General features: G+C 38.8%; 1 protein-coding gene across 3 annotated transcripts in view; it reads left to right on the forward strand.

Annotated features, from left to right (window-relative positions):
• The window catches only part of LOC119655257 (nuclear pore complex protein DDB_G0274915), a 300753-nt gene extending 280740 nt beyond the window's left edge, over window positions 1-20013 (forward strand). Inside the window, exons 2-5 of one of the 3 annotated variants that reach the window (XM_038061055.1) lie at window positions 15522-15761; window positions 15852-16244; window positions 16302-16371; window positions 16428-20013. In XM_038061055.1, the coding sequence (XP_037916983.1) occupies window positions 15684-15761; window positions 15852-16244; window positions 16302-16371; window positions 16428-19411 (3525 nt within the window). In that variant the 5' untranslated portion in view covers window positions 15522-15683 and the 3' untranslated portion in view covers window positions 19412-20013. Of the gene's footprint in view, window positions 1-15431; window positions 15762-15851; window positions 16245-16301; window positions 16372-16427 lie in introns of those variants that run through there. The other 2 variants (XM_038061054.1, XM_038061053.1) reach the window with 2 other exon arrangements.
• The last annotated feature ends 1711 nt before the right edge of the window (window positions 20014-21724 follow it).

A 21724-nucleotide genomic window follows, 5' to 3' on the forward strand; every position in this document is an offset into this window, starting at 1 on the left:
AATCGCCAGGGATTGTTTCGGGTAATTTAGGGAGTTTATGAAAAAACACCTCTTTTATCGCATCAGGCATCTTCCGTTTTGACGCCGGTGGATCTGATTCACGTCGTTGCTTAGGGTTATCGGGCATATTCATTTGTAAGGTTTTGCGTAAAACAAAACCTTATTCAAATCGGTTTACTGTCTGTCTGTCTGTTTGCCTGTCCTTCCCCTGCATTTTTCTCGGAGACGGTTGTAGCGATCGACACCAAATTTGGTGGAAAGTTGGGAACTGTGAACGCTCAAGCATACAGTGAGTTACATACGAATACATATGAATTTGAGGGAGGTCCCCATACATGCAAAAGGGGATGTAATTTTTTTTCATCAACTATAGTCATATAACATAGCCCGATCACGAGGGGCCCTGTGCCAGACGCGCGCAAATGCATTCAAGATTACGGCGGTCTGCACAGGGCACTGGCCCATAAGGGACCATCCGGCGAGGGTCGGCATACCCTACAACTCGCATTGCCGAAGCTACGGAGAAGGAAGGGAAACCCTCATGCACTTTCTCTGCGATTGCCCAGCTCTGGCTAGAGTCAGGCTGCGGATACTGGGCAAACCATTCTTTGGGGACCTCAGAGAGATTTCTAGCTGCAGGGTGAGAGAGTTGGTTTGCTTTTGTGAATGCTACGGGTTGACTCTGAAGATCCGAGCCGGCTGGACTCTGCCTCCCCGCTCCCACAACAACAGTCACGATCTTAGCCACTATATGGTGGCTAGGCTCCGAAATACCTCTCATACTGATATCTGTTCAAATGAAGTTAATAGTTCTGGTTTCCAGCTTCAGGTTTCCCGACTGGTTAAGTTACTAGTCTATATCAGAGGACCAAAAAAAGCAAATTCTTATTATAGGACAAACGGTTTCGTCCAGGGCAGAGGCAACTCGCCAGACGCTGCCTCACTTCTGCCCTGGGAGCAGCGTGACCATGAGTGCCATGAGATGGAAACGCTCCTTTATATATTTGGAAAAACACGCCAAGGGTGGGAATTATATCCAATAGAAACCAATAGTTTGACCCTGAGTTGGCTAAAGCTAAATTAATTGTTTAGGATATGTGAAGGATCCCAAGTCCACAACCACTTGTTGTTGGACCAGACCAAATGGAGAGGATTTTATTGCAAAGTTAGTGATGGGCTTTCAAAGCCGCAAACTTCGATTCACACTACTAGTACTAGTATTGCATTTCTAGGTAGATATTGATCTTGGCAAAAAGAGATCTTTCTATTTAAATCATTCATCACTTTATCCCTATGATACGAAATCATTATCACTTTCTTCCTTCAACTTAATTTCTCAGCTGCGTCTTTCATTGACTGTTCATCATTTCATTTATAATGGCGCCTCTATGGTTATTCTTTCAGCCCCTTTACATTTATCCCAATCGAAGGTCGTTCCAAAGCACTTTTATGAGGTCAAACTGTAAATGACGACTGGTGCGGTCGGAGTTGGTTGAGTAGTTTCTGCTTTTAAAAATATATTTGTGTGGACTGTGGGGCGTTTCCCCGTTTCATTAGAAGCCCCATACGCACTTTCATTAATTCCCCAATTTCGGTTAACCTATGACATTTCAACTTTTACCATTGCACGCAAACGAGCTTCTGCAAACAAAAACGACTTTAATCATTGTATAAAATCGCAATCGCAGACAACTTCCGTCATTAGACTTCCGTCAATTTTTTGCGATTACAAAAATTCAACGGGGCAGGCAGGCAAGTAAGAAAGCAAAGTGATATCATTTTACACAAAGCACGTATGTAATGGCGTACTCGTATGCAATCTAACAAGCGTATTTGCCATTAATGTTGTTATCGCAGCGGGCAATGATAAAAACGAAAACAAAATAGACAGCAAAAGCTGGAAGGCTGCGTGAAACATTATATTGTAGCTTTCCTTGTTACGATGTTGATGTGACTACGACGAAATTAAATTTCCATCAGAAAATTTCATTATACCATATTTATTACTTTTCCCGGAAGAATTATCTATTATTGGAAATTTCTTTCAAAAGTGCAGCCTTCGGTGGAAGTTTTCATTTCTCGTGGTGCATTCAAGAATCCTCCAAATCAAAATGCTGTTACTAATTTTTAGCTAAAACCTGATACATGTTAGGTTAGTTACTTGCTTATTCGACACGGAGCTTTTTGAAAAGTTGATGTTGCAATGGTTCAAAAACTATTTAGAATATCAAAAATGTTTTGATATTATTTTAAAGAATTGTTGTTTATTAATTAGGAGCTTTTTATTTTTCAAAACAGAATTCTGTGAGAGCTAGAAAACGTGAGAACCAAAACAATTACAATATTTTATGTCACAGCTTATTGGATACAGTTTCAAATTATTGTTAAATAAAACATGTGTGCTAATAATTATTATTTAGTTTGATGTCCTTTCACTTTAACAACAACCTATTGACATTGAGTTAACCAGCTTTTATGTAAAATCAAAAGTAACTTTTTACCTTTCTGCAGGTAAGGCTTTCTTGAGGTCTTGCTTATCTTATACTTCCTTATGCTGTTATCGAAAATTGGCCATAAATTCTCGATGACGTTCGTATCATGAGACTGTGCCGGCGACATCACATGCGACCGGTTCCAAATCAGCCAAGTTTACACATTTCCGGACTTGTGCTGCGGATCATTATCTTGGTAGAAGCGAAAATTGTCCTTTACGTCCAGTTTTTTTTCGCGCTTTACAGTATTTTTTTTACTATATCGAGGTAATGCATTTAGTTCATTGTTCCCCTAATAAGAACTAGGCTATCAACTCCGGATCCGAACATTCAAGCCCGAGTCATAACAACACCCTTCCCATGCTTCACAGCTGTTTTGAGGTTCTCTTTATTCAGCTTGGTATTTAGTTTGCGTCAGTCATGACATTCTATAGGAGTCGAAAGTGTTAAACTTTGACTCGTCCGTAAAAATTACGGTATTTTAGGACGTAGAATTATTATACTATATGCTCCCTGGCAAAGGCAAATTGGCTTTTCGTGTTAGTTGTTGAAATACATACACTAGGCGACATATTTCATCGTACGAAACCATTATCAAGTATTTTTCATTTCATTTTTCCATTTCGATTATATATTATTACTATTACAAGTGTTACGACCATGTCTGTTCGCAATGTTTGCCTGGCATCCTTTTTGAGTAATAGCAGAAAAAATACAAATATTCATCTTATCTCAAATGACAGAAGTCATCATACGACTACTTCAACCATTCCGCATTTTCGTTATTTTGGGTAAACTGTATAGAAATGCGATCAGTCTCAACGAAGTGATCGCGAACGAATATCGAGAAGGAGTGCGAAGTGTAAATGTGCAATGCCGCCTTCAAAAAGTAAAAGAAAACAAGCATCGACCGATTTTAAACATAATGTGATTAATTTGTGTGCTTGTGAAAAGAAAACATTATCGGAAATAGCTAGAATCACAAAAAAATCGAGGTCAACAATTCAGAATATCGTGGAAAGTTTTAAAACAAGTTGGGAAATCGGAAGCTGGACACTTCAGGTGTGAAAGGTTTTGTGTATTCTTTTATATAGCTCTTTGGGTGTACATTTGTCCATTAGCACCCAGCACGTAATATATGCATGAGAATATCCACTTTTACGTGATATGGACATTCAAAATCTTAAATTTGCACAGAAACAGCAAGTTTGACTTATTGTAACTTTGTTAGTAATAGTGCGATTTCCACTAAATTTGGCAGGATCATGCTCAATACTGTAGCCTACATTGCTGCAATTTTGTGATTTCGGAACCTAAGCACCATTTTTTGGTTCGGTAGTTTCTGACAATGGAACCGTTAAAGAAATGATCAATTTCGATGCTCCGCACTCCTTGCCTTTCCAGCAAATGTCAAAACTAGGTCCGGCTTCGGAAAGTACTAACCAAGACCTTTCATTTGAAACCCCATATGACTATATTTGGTGGAAAACAATGTACACCGCCTTTTGCATTTATGGGGACCCTTCCTTAAATTCGACGTAGAAGGATGTAACTCACTGTATGCATGAGAATTCACAATTTCCACCAAATTTAGTGTCGATCACTATAGCCATCCCCGAGAAAAATGCGTGTGACGGACAGACGGATAGACAATAAACCGATTTTAAGAAGGTCTTGTTTTACACAAAACCTTTAAAACGGGAACAGTGGAATATAAGTAGAGGACAAAGTGCTCTGGTAAATTTTCTGAAAAGGAAAAAAGAGTGATAATAATATAACTCAATACGCAATACGCAAAAACCCAAGAACCAGCGATATAAAACTTAGCAGAAGGTTAGCACTAGGACGGTGGAAACAACTCTAAACAAACACGGATATTTTCTAAGAGATTGGATTGGAGATTGGATAGTCCAGCCTAAAATTAATAGGCAAGGGGTAGTTTGCTCCAAACTACAATTTTTAGTTTTAAACGTAAATGTATATTTCGGGAGCGACTTACCCCCTTCATTAGTACAAAGCTACTAAACAACAATTGCATTTATGAGATTATTCACAAATTACTTAAATTACTTTCGAAAATTACCTGGTAGTTACCGCGGCGAGTCTTATTAATTTTGAGGAGCAGTTACCCCAATCTTGTTCAATAACCGCGTCGAGTTTTTCTCAAAATTTCTAAACTTTCCCAACGGTTCAAGGTTGTTGTTCGATTTGCATAACGTAAGAGCTGAAAATTTTCCCATTGAATGGTATGGCCTTCTTCGAATATGTGCGCTGCAACTGATGATCTTATGCACACTTTTGGTTCCGAACACTGCTTATCGCCTCCTTGATGTGTTCATTAAATCTAGTTATTATCAGACGTTTAGTCTGCCTTATGTATATCTTATTACAATCATTGCACGTTATTCGGTAGATCCCGCTTTTTAAGGTTTTGTGTAAACACAAAACCTTATTAAAATCGGTTTACTGTCTGTCTGTCTGTCTGTCTGTCCGTCTGTCTGTCTGTCTGTCCGTCCGTCACACGCATTTTTCTCGAAGACGGTTATAGCGATTGACACCAAATTTGGTAGAAAGGTGGGAACTGTGAACGCTCACGCATACAGTGAATTACATCCTTTTAGGCCGAATTTAAGGGGGGGTCCCCATACATGCAAACGGGGGGTGTAAATTTTTTTTTTCATCAAATATAGTCATGTGGGGTATCAAATTAAAGGTCTCGATTAGTACTTTTCAAAGCCGATCTTAGTTTTGACATTCGTTGGAAGGGTGGGGAGTGGGGGGGGGGGGTGTTGAAAGTGATCACTTCTTTAAGGGGGCCATTCTCAGAAACTACCAAACCCGAAAATCTGAAAAAAATCAGGAGGCTGCCGCTATATGGTGCCTGGGCTCCGAAATACCTTCCATGCCGATATCTGTTTAAATAAAGTTAATAATAGTATATTACTACAATTTTTTGTAATTGGTTAGAAATCCCCCTTAAGTTCATCCTAGTACCATGCAATTTTGCAGTGATATAGGCTACAATATAGAGCACGATCTTACCAAGTTTGGTGGAAATCGCACTATTAATAACAAAGTTATAATACCTCAAATTTGTTGCTTATTTGAAAATTGAAGACTATCAATGTCAATATCACCCGAAAGTGGATACTCTCACATAATATATGGATATATTACGTACTACGTACTAAGAAATACACAAAACCTTTCGTACCTGAAGCGTCCAGCTTCCGGTTTCCCGACTTGTTTCCTCTGCTGCCAAAGGATCCTTGACGCTTCCCAGTAAATTCCGCAAGGTGGATGATCGACTCGGCCCTACGACTTCCAGTTGAAACTTGTTTTTCCAATTCCTCATGTTGTTAAATAGGAGGAATACGGGTTACTTATCCGTCTCGTGTTTGCCTCCTTATGCTGCGAGAATAGTGTTGTATAGACATGCCTATTCTGCTGCTTGACTTTCCTTCCAATTTGCTTTTCTACACAACGATGAGGACATATCAAATGGTATTTATAGATGAAAGTCAGTATAAGATATTTGGCCACGGAAGGTTGCGATTCAAATCTTCTTAAAATATCTTCTTTCTCAGGGTGCCGCTTCTGGGTTCATCGGTTGCAATTGCTGATTCCTCCAATTTGAATATGGGGAAATTATATTCCCGTTCCTTAATTTGATAGCCAACAGAGTCCTCCCGTTGTGCCCTTCATTGATTTTCTGGCAGTTCTTCATTCGCCTATCCTTCCGATGTGGCCGACAATTCGGAGTAGCGCCTAATGTCGTCAAATCAAATTAATTTCGTTTCTTCAAAGATTCTTTTGAAAGATGTCTAACTAAAAGTATTGGAAGCATAGTATGAATGTTGAGAAGAATCAAATACGTATGCGCATGTATTGAATAAACTCCTTGGCATATTAATTCATAACCCAAGCTATTTCAGATTCATCTCATACTTTTGTTGACAATGTTACTATTGTCGCCGAACGCTGGTACTTAGGCTTGAGAATATCAAATTGACACTTGTCTGAATGTTTTCAAATGGGGCTTTATGTCTGTGCTTTATTGCTTATTAAGGGGTGCACTTCCTTTAGCTTCCAAAATCGGTATACCAAAAATGATGACTCATCGGACAACTTCCCTCAAAGTTGCGGTGTTATTTTTCCATTTTTCCCTTAACACATTCATTGCGAGTTCGAAGCAAATTAACTTTTTCATCCGCCTAACCAATTTTTTTGCGAATAAGCCTTCCTTAGAGTTGAAATGACATTGTTTTATATTTATTAATTTTAAAATGTTCGAATGGATTAAAATAGTTAATGAACGTCACCCTGTCGTCCGCCGCCCCGGAGAACAGTATTATGCGGCCAAACCCGCAACACTTGATTTATTTTAAGTATCTAATTCCACAACGTACAGTTACTGAACCAAGTTATTATCAACCCCTTTAGGAAGCCGACAAAAGGAGTTCAAAGAAAGAAGTAATTTACAACCCTTCCCTAAAGGGATAATAGGTCGATAATCCGGGGCTTGGGTTTTACCGAATTTACCTGATACGACCCTCATGCTCTTTCGACCGTCAAAAGTTGGATCTAAAACAACTAACTTAGAAAATTATTTTTCTCTTACCATATTGAATGAGGGTTGAGGTTTAGTTCATAAATAAATTCAAAATTTCACATCAGTCACATTTTTATTTATTATATCACACTTAAAAATAACTTTTTAATTAGAAAAAGTAAATATGACCCGGACATCACCGTGTCGTTCGCCGGAGTGGAGAACAAAAGACCGCTGACGTCACCGTGTCGTTCGCCGCAGTAAACGTCTTAAGGGGGTCTGTGGCGGATCAGAGGAATCGATCTAGATATAGTGTAGAATATATGGGGAAAGTGATTTTTTGATATTCGGAGTCGTTCGGAAATTACAGTCTTAAATATATAAAATGTCACATGTCAGGTTAATGTCGATCCCCGTAATAAAGCGCGTATTCATCGGTCCAAATGGCCTTCGAATGACTTCGTCAAAATCATAAGAATTGAAGCCAAGGCTTTACATGTGTTTTTTGAAGAAACCTAAGGTTTATGGACTAGGTATAGCAGATTAATATTCAGTTAAGATTTTATGGTTATGGACTTATTCAAAACATATTTCTACGGTCTGAAAGCTAGGATAATTGCGATTCATTCAGTAGTTAGTTGTCAGTTAGAGCCTTGAAAAAATACCAAAATTCACAAAAAAAGTTTATCAAGGCGTCAAAAATTTAGGTTTTATTATTATTTAATAATCCTAGTTTGCGGACTGTGGTTAAGTCCGTACACTAAAATCCCGTTTACATTTGTTTCTTTAAGATGATCACAGCGCCCTCCAGCGTGGCAGCAGAAAAGCACCCTTTTTTGGAGATGGGTGTATAAGTTGCTCTGTATTTCAATAACGAACTATGCTATCGGGGTCGAAAAATTACTACGCATGCTCAAGATATCAATAAAAATTCGCATTTATACCTTTATCCACTTCTTCACAAAAAATATCCAAAAAAGCGAGAAAAACGGCCTTCACACGGGATGGACCCCTTAAAGAGAAGCTGCCAACGGTGTTAGCGTAAACAGTCCTATTGGAGAGGCGATGAGGGCCTTCACTGGAACGATTTTGTATTTCAAAACGCCAAGAATTTGTTATGAGTAGCAAACTCGATGATCGTATCGCGAGACCAGGGCATCTGGAACTTGTGACTGCGACAGGCCCACACTTGCCACCGGCTATCGCGCCATTGATAATGATTATTAAGATGTTCAGTTGTCATGGTGACGCTTTGTGTAAAGTTTCAAATACTTGTTTTTGAAAGCTTTTGAAAAAAAGGGAATTTTGATCTCGTAATCCGTGAATATTAAGATTATATCTCTATACGAAATTTGGTCCTCAGAATGTAAGCCATTTAAATATACAAGTAAGAGAGATTGATTACAACAAGTTTCCACATATCAATCGACTAAGAAATACTGATCGGCTACAATGGACCACTTTGAGTGCTGAGAGGCTTTGCTTCTCCTCCATCTCGAACACACACACAAGAAATACTGAAGGAGGATTCTTGCAGTTACCAATTTTCGTCCATCGAGGTAGCGAATGGGTGTCGAACCAGAGAATTCGAACGAGTTGGTGGGATGGGTATAAGGTGGCGTCCTGCGTCGCTGCTTAAACCCTTAAACTTAAATTATAATAACCGCTTAAATCTAAAAACTATCAATCACAGTCAATAATCCATTCAGTAAAGAAATGGAAACCCGTTCCGCGCTTTAAGTATGGAAGCATGTGTGTATTTAATGTGTAAGAATACTTGAGTGTAGAAGTATTCTATTTTTGCGCATAGCTCATAATGTACATATGTATATGCATTAAGCCGGATTACTAACTTCAGTGTGATATTGACATTAATTGTTGTTCTTTTATTGCTATATGGCAAATCTTATGTTTCTAGAACAACAAACAATATTTTAGCAATAGATTGTTATTAACCTTATTTGAGCAGATATCGTCTTGAAGGGTATTTTTAAGGCCTGAATACAATACAGGGGCAGTATCGTGATGTTTTTCACATTTGTTGGTTGGCTATTAATAAGTGATCATAAGTAATAATTTTCCAACCCCATACTCCCTCCCCTTTCGTGGAAATAGGTATAGAGGTTTCTGAGAAAAGTGTAAATAACTAAAAATTAAAAATATTCCGTCGGGTATTTCTCAATTCCAAGATATATGGACAGAGTGAAGGCATAAATGCTCATCCAAAATGACCATGAATTACGGACGCATCTTAACTGGGAACTACCGCATGCACATATTTGTGTGCATGCTCAGTTCGTACATATCCGATTGTTGCTTGGCTTGAAGTGACGCGGTTCTGTTTTGAAAATCATTCTTATCACTTATGGACGAGTTTTCTAGGTGCCAAATTATTGCCAGTCCTGTTTGAAGACTACATCGTACAGTCAAGAAAGTACGAAACTGCTTGGAATAATTACGAATTTGGTTGGGATGTTTTCCATGTCGTGTATGAAAATTCCTGTTTTAGTTGTTCTAAAAAGTTTGGTCTCTCTAGCGGATCTAGAAACATCTACAAGATATACTTGTAATTTATTATGACTGCATAGTGGTTGAAATTGCAGTTTATACTGCCCAATTTGGACGTGAATGTTTGTTTTTACGTTTATGCGTATTCTGCTCCTTAATTATGAATATAATGAAACTGGAGGATATTGTATTTATAAGGAGTATATCTTGTATACCCCATACCCCGCAAAGGATTGAACAGAAGGCAAAAACTCATCACCCAATAAGTTTGTTTCGCGTCTAAAACATTATTCGACCCATATTTTTTACCCCAATTTATAAGAAGTTCTGATTACTTAAATTTGTTCTGAAGCTTTATATCGGGTGGAATGCAAGTTGCTGGTTTTGTTGCTGATGCAGATAGGTCCACTAATTAATTTTATTCTAGATTTCTTTTTCCACCAGTGTTAAAGCTTTTCAGCAAATTCTGCATTAACTTCCCTTTAACCATTTTTTCACCTGGAAATTAAATTACGTTTTTGTATATTTATGAAATCATGAATCATAATCCCCTCCTAGGGAAATGTAGTACCGTAGCTTTCACCGTAGAAGCAAATGGGAAAATTCCATCCGGGGTAATTTTACATGTTTTCCTAGCGTCTCACAAACTCTAGAAATTTCAACAAAACAGTGCAACTTTATACCATAAATATTGTCACTTGGCAAATTCAATTTCAGTAATGGTGGAAGCAAAGCAATCTACATAATGATCCAATTTATTGCTGGCGAACTGCTGGTTTGGTTTTTATGGTGCCACATTCATACGTTCTACGATAGCAGCGTGGACAAGTTGCTAGTGAGGAAAATTGCATTTTATGCGTAACCACAAGTCGTAACCAGTAGCCGGACTCAGACATAACGTTGTCTTTGTCTGGAGAATGATCTAATCGGGGTATTTAATGGTGTGGTCACCTGCTTTGCTACGAACTACTTTTGTTGGTCTTGTCATTTAGTGCACAAGAAGTCCACCTATTATCACCTGCAGGCTTTATTATGTTTAGCACGTAACTGTCCAGCAAGAGAGTAGTGATGCGAAGCACAATTTTAATCACATTTGTCGACTAATCCAACCCCTCGGTTAAACTGACAAATGTTGCAATTCTGAACTCCTACTCTTGTTAGCTCCCATAAGACATAGGAACTATGTATTTTTGCAGTTAGTATCCAGTGCTGGCACCTCTTCAATTGCATATTTGAATTCTCATGTCGCTTTGCCTATGACTTGCGTAAATAACGAACGTCTGCAGCCTGTCTTGGACATGTTACTAGTGTCTCCATAACTCAAAAAAATACCGAACGGGTTTGATCCTCCACATGGAACCATCAACGCAGCAAACTAATTGCACATTTTCCAGTCGTGGGAAACAGCCTTATGTGAAAGAATGCATTCAAAGGCCGTAACTTGCTCCAAGACTGGCTGCACTTACTCGATGATTGCAAATTTATTTTTCCGTCTTGTTTAGCAATTTGGTCACTCACATTCGTCACATGCTAAAGATCATCCATGTCACTCCCGTATTTATGGGCTAATTTGGTTTCGTTCAAATTAGCATTAGTAGAAAATTAGCGTCTGTTCGTAACGTGAATCAGAATTCAATGCTAATGGAAATGTGCTGCAGAGTAAAATATGGGACAATCGAGGTTTTTTTTGGTTTCTAGCTTTTACGAGAGATCGTTGAATTAATAAACTTTAATCAAGGAGAACAGCATAAAGTGGAATCGTCGGCATAACCGGGTTTTTTATCTAATGTCCTTCAAATATGTTGTCAGTTCCAGTTAATTTTTTCGAAGCTTAATCTTCCTATGAGGACATCATATGCCCGCAAAAGAAATGGGTTTCATTCGGAAATTGGACGCCCCCCTCAAGTATAAAGACTTTGTGTTCATCTTGTGTAAAACATTTTCTATTCTAAAAATTCAAAACATTCCTTGATATATTCAACTCCGCCGTTCGTATAAGTCTATTTTTGATGTTAACGTCTTACACGTCTTAGATTGCGACACATTCACTATGTTCACAATAGTGGCATTTCCTTTAAACCTTCCAAAAATCGGCACTTATAATGGTGCCAAATTGTGTACTGTTAGGATGAATTTGACGAGGAGAGAGTTTCAGATTTCTTAACTATGGTAATATACCATTATTAACTTTATTTGGGTAGGTATCGGATGTATTTTGAGTCTTAGATTTTCTTTAGGTGCAACATTGTAAATTTTTACAGATTTTTCGGTTCAGAGTAAGAGACCTGTTACACTTTCCAGGGCATACATTTCGAACACCCACCCCCCTATATTTCACCCCATTTCAGAAATATGATTACTTTAAGACACTATAAAACGAAAACGTCCTAAGAAAATCGATTTAAAAAAAGACACCAGACGGCCCCCTTAAATTAATAACCTCAGAAACATTCATGACTACAAGTTAATAGACCATTACTTTAATTCTGTAAGCAGAGTCACATCTAAATACGTCCCTTCTTGCCTTATTTCTCAACTTTGTACTGCAGTTCTCAATAGGATAATAAATATTCCATGTTCATTGCTAGTATTGTCTTTTTACTACCAAAGGTAACAAAATGAATACCATTTGAAATTCTTCTGTAGCTCAGTACTTTTTCAGTGCTTTTTTGGTTAAATGGGTGCTCTTCAGTACTTTTCAAGATAAACCGAAACAGAATAATATATGGCAAAGAATCGTTTTGCAGAATGACCAAATTACCGAAAATTTGAACTGGCAACGCTACGCTGCCTGTAGTTATTTCGTGAAATAAGTCAAAACGTCCGTAAAATCGCAAAAACAAAGCTGTGGTTGAGGCGGATGCAGCATTGGAAGAAGATAGACATGCTCGGACAGACAAACTCATTCTTAGATAATACGCAAGGTATTGTCGATAACGACGTTTCATAGTCGTCAGAAGAAAACTTTTTGTGAAAGACCGTGCTGTGAAAATCTCACACTTCTAGTATTTGGTTCTGTGACAAATGTAAAAACTGTATGTCTGTAGGCAAGCTAACGCGGGGGTTAAAACTCGCGACAAGCATGCAACTGTCAAGTATATTCAAAGGAATCAGGTATCTTGGGCTTTCAAAGCGACCAGAGGATAGGTTGATATTGTTGTGCTTTAATTTGTTACTAAACGTCCTCTGAAACATAGATCAACCGTTTGTCTTCAAGCAGAACAGCAAATCGGAGGACAATTCCTTCTCAGCACGAGAATAGTTATTGTATTATGTCCAACGCCGACTCTATATGCCCTCCCAACCGGTAAAACTCAGCCTAGTGAAACATCTGTATCATTTGCTCAAGTTGTAAATCCATAAACGGCACAAGAAATTATCTCCCTAAAGAATTGTAGCAATCTGTGATCCAAATTTTCCTCAATGCTATTCAATACCTTTCCGATTCGATGCAGTTAGTTCCAAATTATACGACGATTTTATCCGGAAGTTCCTTCATTTAAATTACTACTGACAAATGTGGTGTGTTCCCCCATTTTTCCAGCTATTTACTATTGTAAATCCTTAATTAATCCCACTTTATTACGAAACAATTTGTAAGCGCGAGTCTGTCAGCGCAGCATTGGCTACGTGTGTGCATATATGAGTATGATCTAGCGGAGAGGCATAGCCTCTGAGCACTTAGAACCTAGTGGTCCATTGTACTTCATTCCTCCATCTAAGCTTATCCCGGATTTGTTTATGCACCGCGGACGTCCCACTAGTGGATGTGATGCTACCGGAAGCACCTGGAGCACGTCAGCTTGGTACTTGCATAGAAGAAGTTGCATGGAGCCCGTTTCCTCATTGAAAGATGGACGCGTGTTATCTTGGAGAATCTCTATTCTGATCATATGTCCATCTATTGAACCAATCAGAATGCCCACGATACTTCTGCGAGTCTTCCTGCTTTTCGACAGAGTAAACTGTGTGGTATCTTTGTTTGGTTTTCACAGGAACCTTTGTTTGTGTCTAGCAGCGTTAGGGCTCTGGGGAAATTGATCGCTCTTTTGCTAAGGCATCCGCGATTTCACTGCCCAAAATATTTCAATCGAATTGAATTTAGAAATAGAGTTCAACCATTTTCGTCAATGATTTTTGAGGTGATTTAATGACTGCTCAACGTCCTTAATGTAGCTTGATTCTCAACGCAAATTACGGTACTCTTCAACCGCTCGTCAATCACCCAAGCTGCTGCCCTCCGTATCGCATACAGCCTGGCAGACCTTTATATATTGCCCCAAGGGAAAGTTCACTTCTCGTTTTTATTCGCCATCGCTGTAGAAGACCTTAGTATATCGCATTCTTCTGGTTCGTCACAGTTTTCCCTACGTTTCAGAATAACTTCATATCTTCTACCAAACAGACGTATGGAGATCCGAGCATCAGAAGCCATTGTGAAACTGAATTCAGTTCTCCCAATAATTCTTCCAATGTTCTGTACCCCAGACGTCCATCGTTTCTCCCTTGATCTAATCGAATTAGTCTATGAGTTGCTCTCATTGCAGTGCTTCGGATAAATAAGTTCAAACGCTGAAAACTGAGTGATGCATTTAGAGCTGCGTTGTTTGTTGTGCCTATGACACGTTATATATTTGTACACACCATTCTGAGATTTCGACCAGTAGTTAGCATAACAACGTCATTTGCAAAAGTTTGGGCGTGTATTGGCAGATTTTCCAGTTCAGATAGTAATGAATCGATCAACGAACTCCACAGAAATGGCGATGGCACACGTTCTTGGGGCAGCCTTTTGCGGGTCCAGTTGCCAGGTAGCGATCAACACCCACGGCAGCACACAGCAATTTCTGCGTTAGCATAACACAGTTCCACTTAATTAAAGTTTCGTCGATATCATACTAATTGGCTATATCACGGTGCACATTCAAAGGCTCCTTCAATGTCAACACGAAACTTTGGATTTCTTAGGAATTGATGACGGAGATGTTCGGACGATCATCTGCTAAGTGCCGGTGGGGGATTGATAAAGCCTCTTAGGACAAAGATTATATTGCAAACTATGAGACAGGGTATTCCAAGTCGATTTGATTTGTCCACACTCAGCTTTCTTTTCGCAAGTATGCCGCAATAATAGTCCTTTGTTTTTCAATCTGCGCGTAATATTTTCACTATACTAAAATCATACTGAAAAAAAGAAAACAAGAATCACCAACTATACAAACTAATGTGCTGAATATTTTCTGTAAAAAGCTTAAGCAAAGAATGCAAGAAAATACGAAATTTCCTAGCTTAGAGAGACGGTTTAATATGACTTTAATGAACAAGGAGTAAACAGAAATGAAATGAAATTTCCCACATTATTCTCCTCACTTTGATCCACTTAAGTTTTTCTAAATTATAGTGTCCTTCCTTGAAAAACACTTTAGATTTCGTTATATTATTTCTGTCAAGTCATTGAGGGAACTCTCCAGAATAATAATCCGTTAACTTGCTTCCCATAGACGGTGCATATCTTGGAAATCTTGGTTTTCATATGATACTTTGTAATTTTAATGTTTTTGTGATTTGGAAAATATACGTGTATTTTTATATGCGGCTGACGATTCCCTCAAATGTGCTTCAGCTCAGTGCAAGGCTTCCCGAGATGCTCCTCGTCTACTGTTTTGTACAACGTCTTTCTTTTAGGAGATACTCACCTATTTTACTTTCCGCATTTGTTAATCTTTACTTCTAAAGCTCATTCACTGAAATGCTTTGGTAGCATTTCAGTCTTTATTCAACTTATAACCAAGTAAAAACTTACAACTAAATGTTGATAATATTTGTACAATAGTTCGCATAAAAACATAGTGAAAATGTGCAAACGTGGGATCGGGATCAGGCATTAATAAGTAAATTGGTCTAAAAGATGAAATTTCAATACTAAAGGGATAAGGTGGTCATAATTTCGTCCTACAATCTTTTTGTAGCCCCAAGTGTATTTTAGTAGTTTTCTTTGTAACGTCGCCAAGAAAACTAAAAAATTTAATAAAAAACGCGATTGAAACACTCGTATACAAGTGCAATTGTGAATAACGAGAAAGAACTTATGAATCTTCGAAAAGTGTCATTCATGGCAACACTGATTCAAGATGAAACTAAAACCCAAAACCGATGAGGATCTAGCAAGTTGTTCTCCTAGCCGCTATGTTTTTTCACGTAAAATCTGGGTAAATAAATTTTACAAAAATACTTTCTCGCAAAGATTTAAATTATAGCAACCAACCAGTCGAAATTAATATTAATGTCTCAATTTTCAGGCCGAACTTTTTGATGTTCTACGGAAACGTCGCAATAGACCGGATGCCTCAGAGGAAGATTTGGGACTACCGAGAAGCCCTACAACTCCTCAGCGGAAAGAACGCACTGTCAATCAAAGTGAGGTGTCCTCGCTAAGTCTCCTCAGCATGGCTAGTTCCGAGCTCGATGATGAGCTCACAGCTTCGCCAAATTATAGTGGTGGTGACAAACTGGCAAATTCAAGTTTTTCTTCTAGTGGAAGATATTCGACGTCATTCGAAATGTCAAGGAATTCAGATGAAATAGATTTGGATATATCAGTTGGATCGCGATTATCGCATTCGGCGGCTCATCATAAAATGGCTGTGAGACCTAAGAAGAAAGGACCAACGCGACATCGTAGGCCAAAAGAGGTAAAACAATTAAATTTCAAAAGTCTCCAACAATTTAAAACTTTCTGCTCTATCTAGCCAACCGTGCTTCCATCAACGCCTGAAGTAAATGAGGATTTGCTGAAGTTGTCCACTCCAGATATAAAAGGTATTCAAGTTCAAAGTGTGTTTCCTTAATTCAAACTTGGTTTTCCTTCCTTCTAGATCCATCATTAGACAAGCAAAAAGCCAAATCACACTCTCTACCGCCTGGAGTGAACGCGAAAGTAATGGAGAAACATAGCACTGCCACTGTAAAAGAAACTTCTTCCATAAGTATGAAGCGTTCAAAAACAGAGACTACTTCAGTATCTTCCACATGCGTCGTGCAAAGCGTACGCACCGAAATTGAACATGTATCCAGTAGTCAGACTTCAACTTTGGAGCGCAATCGGGATGACGAAGGAAGTTTCTTTAAACGATTCTTGCATAGGAGCTCAAAGAAAATGAAACGATCCGCAGATGAGGGTGATCATGCCGACGAGACGTTGCCATCAATTTCGGTTGAAAATTATGAGAATGCCACTATTAGACCAGAAGACAATAAACCAGCACCTACTGAAGTCACCAGAAGGGAACTTGCCGCAGAAGTAAGAACAGGTTTGAGTGCTCTATTGAATTCAATGATGACTCCATCAGGGCACGAGCGACCAGCTCCGGATAATATTCCAGCGCAAAAAATTTCGAAGCCGAAGTCCGGCCCTGCAGCTCGACAAAGGGTCCAACCTCAAGATCTTTCAATGCAGGCTCCACAACCTCCACCCGAAATATCGATATCGGAACTAAGTCCATCTGCTTTACTGATAGAGAATGAAAAACAAATATCGCGTTCTTTAGAACCAAATTCCACAATACAAATAAACACACCTTTTGAAATGGAATCCACGGAAAAACTGGTAAAGCTACCCTCAAAGCCCGCTGAAGAAAGCAAGATACCTACTAGGCAGAAACCAGCCAAAGATGATGCCTTACCCAGTATAGTGTTCACTCACGAGCACTTTGAAAAGAAAGATAGTCGTGCTCAGCCGAAAATTGTTGGTCTAAGTCCGTTCCAGCAAAAAATCTCTCGAGTAGAGTCTTCAACGCTAGATGTTCTTAAACCAGTTCCAAAGCAAAGGAAATCGGTGGAAAAGTCAAAGAGTTTTCGATATTACGACGAATCGGAGAATTCTGAAGGTAACCTCAAGAAGCGCGAAAATATGCCTAGCCTTCCCGATTTGACATCATCACGGAAGTCAATGGAGTCTAGTGAATTCACTATAACTAGTGTTAATAAAGTGGAGCCAAAGCCAGTGTCTTCGATGGGCTTTGAAATTAATGACAACAACTTAATCAAACTGAGGAAACATGAAGAACCAGCAGCAGTTCCTGCACAGGGTAGTATTTTCACGAAAAATATTATCCTTTCCACAACCAAACCAACTTCCCCAACTTGCAATAAGAATATAACAGAAATAGAAGAAAATATTGATAAACTTGTCAAATCGCCGTTTGTTACAGTTTTAAAGTCGGAGGAGCTAAATGAAATTAAAACCCTTTCAAATGTATCAACTACGATTATTTGTAAAACGGAAACTTTCCAAAGTAGAGAAGTGACGGAATCTGTTCAGACCCGTCTGAGGTACTCAGATAAAATAAAGTCAGCTTCTAGTGAAATTTTAAGTAAATCCGAGGCTAAGTCGGTCGAAAAAGCTCGTGTTGAAAATTTTGAACAGAAGACTCTTTCCACTGATTCATCTAGTGAGAAGAAATTTATATTAGAACTTACAGATTCTAAATTTGACAACAAAACGAAGGAACCATCTTCAGCTACGACACCCACTAAGGCTCGTCGTAGTTCTGCATTCTTCGAATCGAAGTCTGAAGATGAGCAGATTCCTGAGTTCATGAAGATTCAGTTGAATCGTGTTGATTCAAACCGGCCGAAGAGTAATCTAGTTCTTTCCAAGAATGTCAAAACACCCGACTCAGAAGATCGTGGGGAGATGACAAGACGATTCAGCAATGAATCAGTTGAAATCACCGACACTAAACCACCTTTGCCACCAGATGCAACGGTTGGATCAAGTTTAAGTAAACGCAGCAGCATCACTAGCACGACAAGCGTGACGAAATTAATTGAGGATACTCCAATTCCACCGGTGAAGAGTCCGATTAGTAAAAAGGCTGAGGAGCTTCCTCTAAAAAGTCCTGTCAAAAAGGTCGATGAAGAGAATAATGTCTTGAAAAATACAGAGAATACTCCAGTACCACCGGCGATTGAACCTGTAAGTCTGCGCGAAGGAAAGCCTAAGTACATTAAGAAAATTGAAGAGCAAAAAGCTGAGAAGCGGAAGTCTGTGATCGAAAGTAGTCGGGAAACGATTGAAAGGGAAACTGGTGTCGTTTTGCGTAAGAAATCATTCTCTGCCAACAATCAGTCTTCCAATAATAAAGAAGATACACCAGAGTTGATGAAAGTATTTGCCAGGCGTTCTCTCAAAATCAAGGATACAGAGGATACACAGAACTTTGACGACCCAGACAAAACTAATTCTCTGAAGAAATCCGGGAACCTGGATAGTGATAAGGAAAACCAATCTTCTAGCGAAGAAAAGTTGGACAAGCTTCCTAAAATTGAAATTACAATACAGCCAAAGTCTTCGCTCCAAAATGGTCAACTCGCCTCGAAAAGTGAGGAGAAAGTTCGAACCTCGATAACGGATCTATTCCGGAAGCCAAATACAGCTGCTCTCATTAACACAACCACGCCAAAGCCGTTCGTTCAACCTGCCCGGTACAGTTCGGTGGCAACATATCGGAGTATATCGACAGCCTTTGCAGAGAAGAAGAAGGACACATCGGCAACTCCTCTAATAACCTCGTCCGTTGCGTCTCCGACTATAACCACTTCCACAACTCAAGCCCCGACTACAGGATCAACGACCACGAGTCCCGAGCAGACAACTATTACAACCGACGAAAACGAACGGAACAACAATAACCCAACCGTCAGTAATATCAGCAATACTAACAACATTCGACATACCATCGGCACTTCAAGCCCTGTTACTGCCAAACTAGTGAGTAACCCCGGCTCGGGGGAGTTCAAGGGAATCCTGCAGAGGCGTGCCGAGTGGGAGCAGCGAGCCAAAGAGGCATCGAAGTGATTCATTCGATTTTTCTGTAGAATATTAAGAAATCTGTAAACTTGGAAGAGAAGAAAGATAATTTTGCTTAGATGTAAATCAATCAGACGCGGAAATCAGCTCCATTCAAACTGTAAATCTACTAATTTGTAAATTCTTCAAAATAAATGAATTCTTAGTGATGACAGATGTGTAATCATATATACTAAATAGTTTTGCTATCGACTGATTGATGGAGGTAACAATTTAATGACTGTGACGATTGGGAAACTGCGATTTTTTATTATTTGATCTTTTTATATCATATCGGTTTTAGTAACACATTTGCACTAAGAAAACGAGAGAAATGACGATGACAATGGCGCCAAGCACGATATAAATTATGTATACTGAGATAGCTGAAGTTTGTATTCGTAGAGCTTATCCCTGATTTGTTTGTTGACTTGTAGAGTTTTGATTGCGATCAAATGTTTATATAAATGATATACATAGAGGAGAGATTAAGGATGCTACACAGAGAAATATGCAACGTACTATGAAATATTTGTAATGACGTGTATCATACACTTGTTGAAATTATATAATAAATGATATATACATATATATTTACATGAAATGTAAAATGCTGGTTGTTGATACAATAATTAAAATTAGGCCAGAAGGTACTGTTCACTTAGGATTTTAGGTCCACTTAATATTGATGGCGGGAAAATATACACGGAGACGATTGTAACAATGCTTCAGAACCTATCTTAATTTAAAGCTATTTTACCGTTTTAATATTGACATACTTAGCGAATCTCAGATAGCTGAGTGGTTAGAGCACAAGGCTGTAGTACGGAAAGTCGCGGTTCAAATCTCACTTGTGGCAGTGGTATGTGCATCGTGATTTGACGTCGGATACCAGTCGACTCAGCTGTGAATGAGTACCTGAGTCAAATCAGGGTAATTATCTCGGGCGAGCGCAGTGTTGACCACATTGCCTTCTACAGGGGACTGTAATTCGGTAGTGTATCGTTACGGTCTTGAATGAAGGGCTCTAACTCACTTCAAGGCCCTGATTCAAAAGGATTGTTGTGCCAACGAGCCAAAGATTATTATTATTATTTAGCGAATCCCAGTATCTTCCAGCTTTATAATCCGCCGTTTTGACTAATTCAATGTGTGCCTTGCTGCTTTAGATTAGCACCAATTCTCTGACCGCTACCAGGAAAATTCGCGAAAATTTAAGGGGGTCATCCCGTGTGTCGGATCCGCGGAATCGAATTTTTTTTTGTGGCATCAGTTGTATCTATATATAGTGTAGAATATATGGGCAAAGTGATTTTTTGATATTCGGAAATTATAGTGTTAAACATGTGATAAGGCACATGCTACATTTATGTCGATCGTAGTAATAAAGCTCGTATTTATCGGTCCGAATGACATTCGAATGACTTCGCTAAAAGGACGAGAATTGAAGCCAAGGCCGTACATCTGTTTCTTCAAGAAACCTAAGGTTTATGGACTAGGTATAGCAGACTAATGGTCAGTAAAGGTTTTATGGCCAAAAATCGCATTCTACTTTTTAAATGCGTTTTTCTCGAAACCGCATGTCGAAAATCGGCTGCCACCATAGCCCAAAATCTATCAAACCAAATTCTTTGAAACGTTCACGGCTTATTCAGAACATATTTCTACGGTCCGCAAACTAGGATAATTGCGATTCATTCAGTAGTTTTTTTTTATTCAGTGAAGAAGCCGTAAAAAACGTCAAAATTAAAAAAAAAAGTTTAACAAGGCGCCAACAATTTAGTTTTTAAAATTTTTTAGTAATCCTAGTTTGCGGACTGTAGTCAAGTCTGTACGTTAAAATGCCGTTTACTTTTTTCTCTAAGATGATCGCAGCGCCCTCTAGCGTGGCAGCAGAAAAACACCCTTTTTTGGAGATGGGTATATAAGTTGCTCTGTATTTCAATAACGAACCATGTGATCGGGCAGGAAAAATTACTATGCACGCTCAAGATATAAGCAATAAATCTATGGTGAAAAATTCGTATTTGCATCTTTCCCCAGTTCTTCACAAAAAATTTCTAAAAAAGACAAAAAAAACGACCTTCGCACGGGATGAGTCCCTTAAGTGAACTGTCACCACGGATATTAGCATCCATTTCTCCTTTGACACAAGCACGGAACTGAATACTTCTTAAGTTTTGCGGTTTCGTGTTGAATCTCTGAGTTGCCCTAAGCATATACAGAAAAATGAAACGGTATTTTAAATTAAGAGCACACCCGGTATATTTGTGCATATATCGATATTCTGGAAACCCCTTCTAACCTGCTTATTACATCATC

Source organism: Hermetia illucens, chromosome 4 (assembly GCF_905115235.1).
Source record: "Hermetia illucens chromosome 4, iHerIll2.2.curated.20191125, whole genome shotgun sequence".
Lineage (NCBI taxonomy): Eukaryota > Metazoa > Arthropoda > Insecta > Diptera > Stratiomyidae > Hermetia > Hermetia illucens.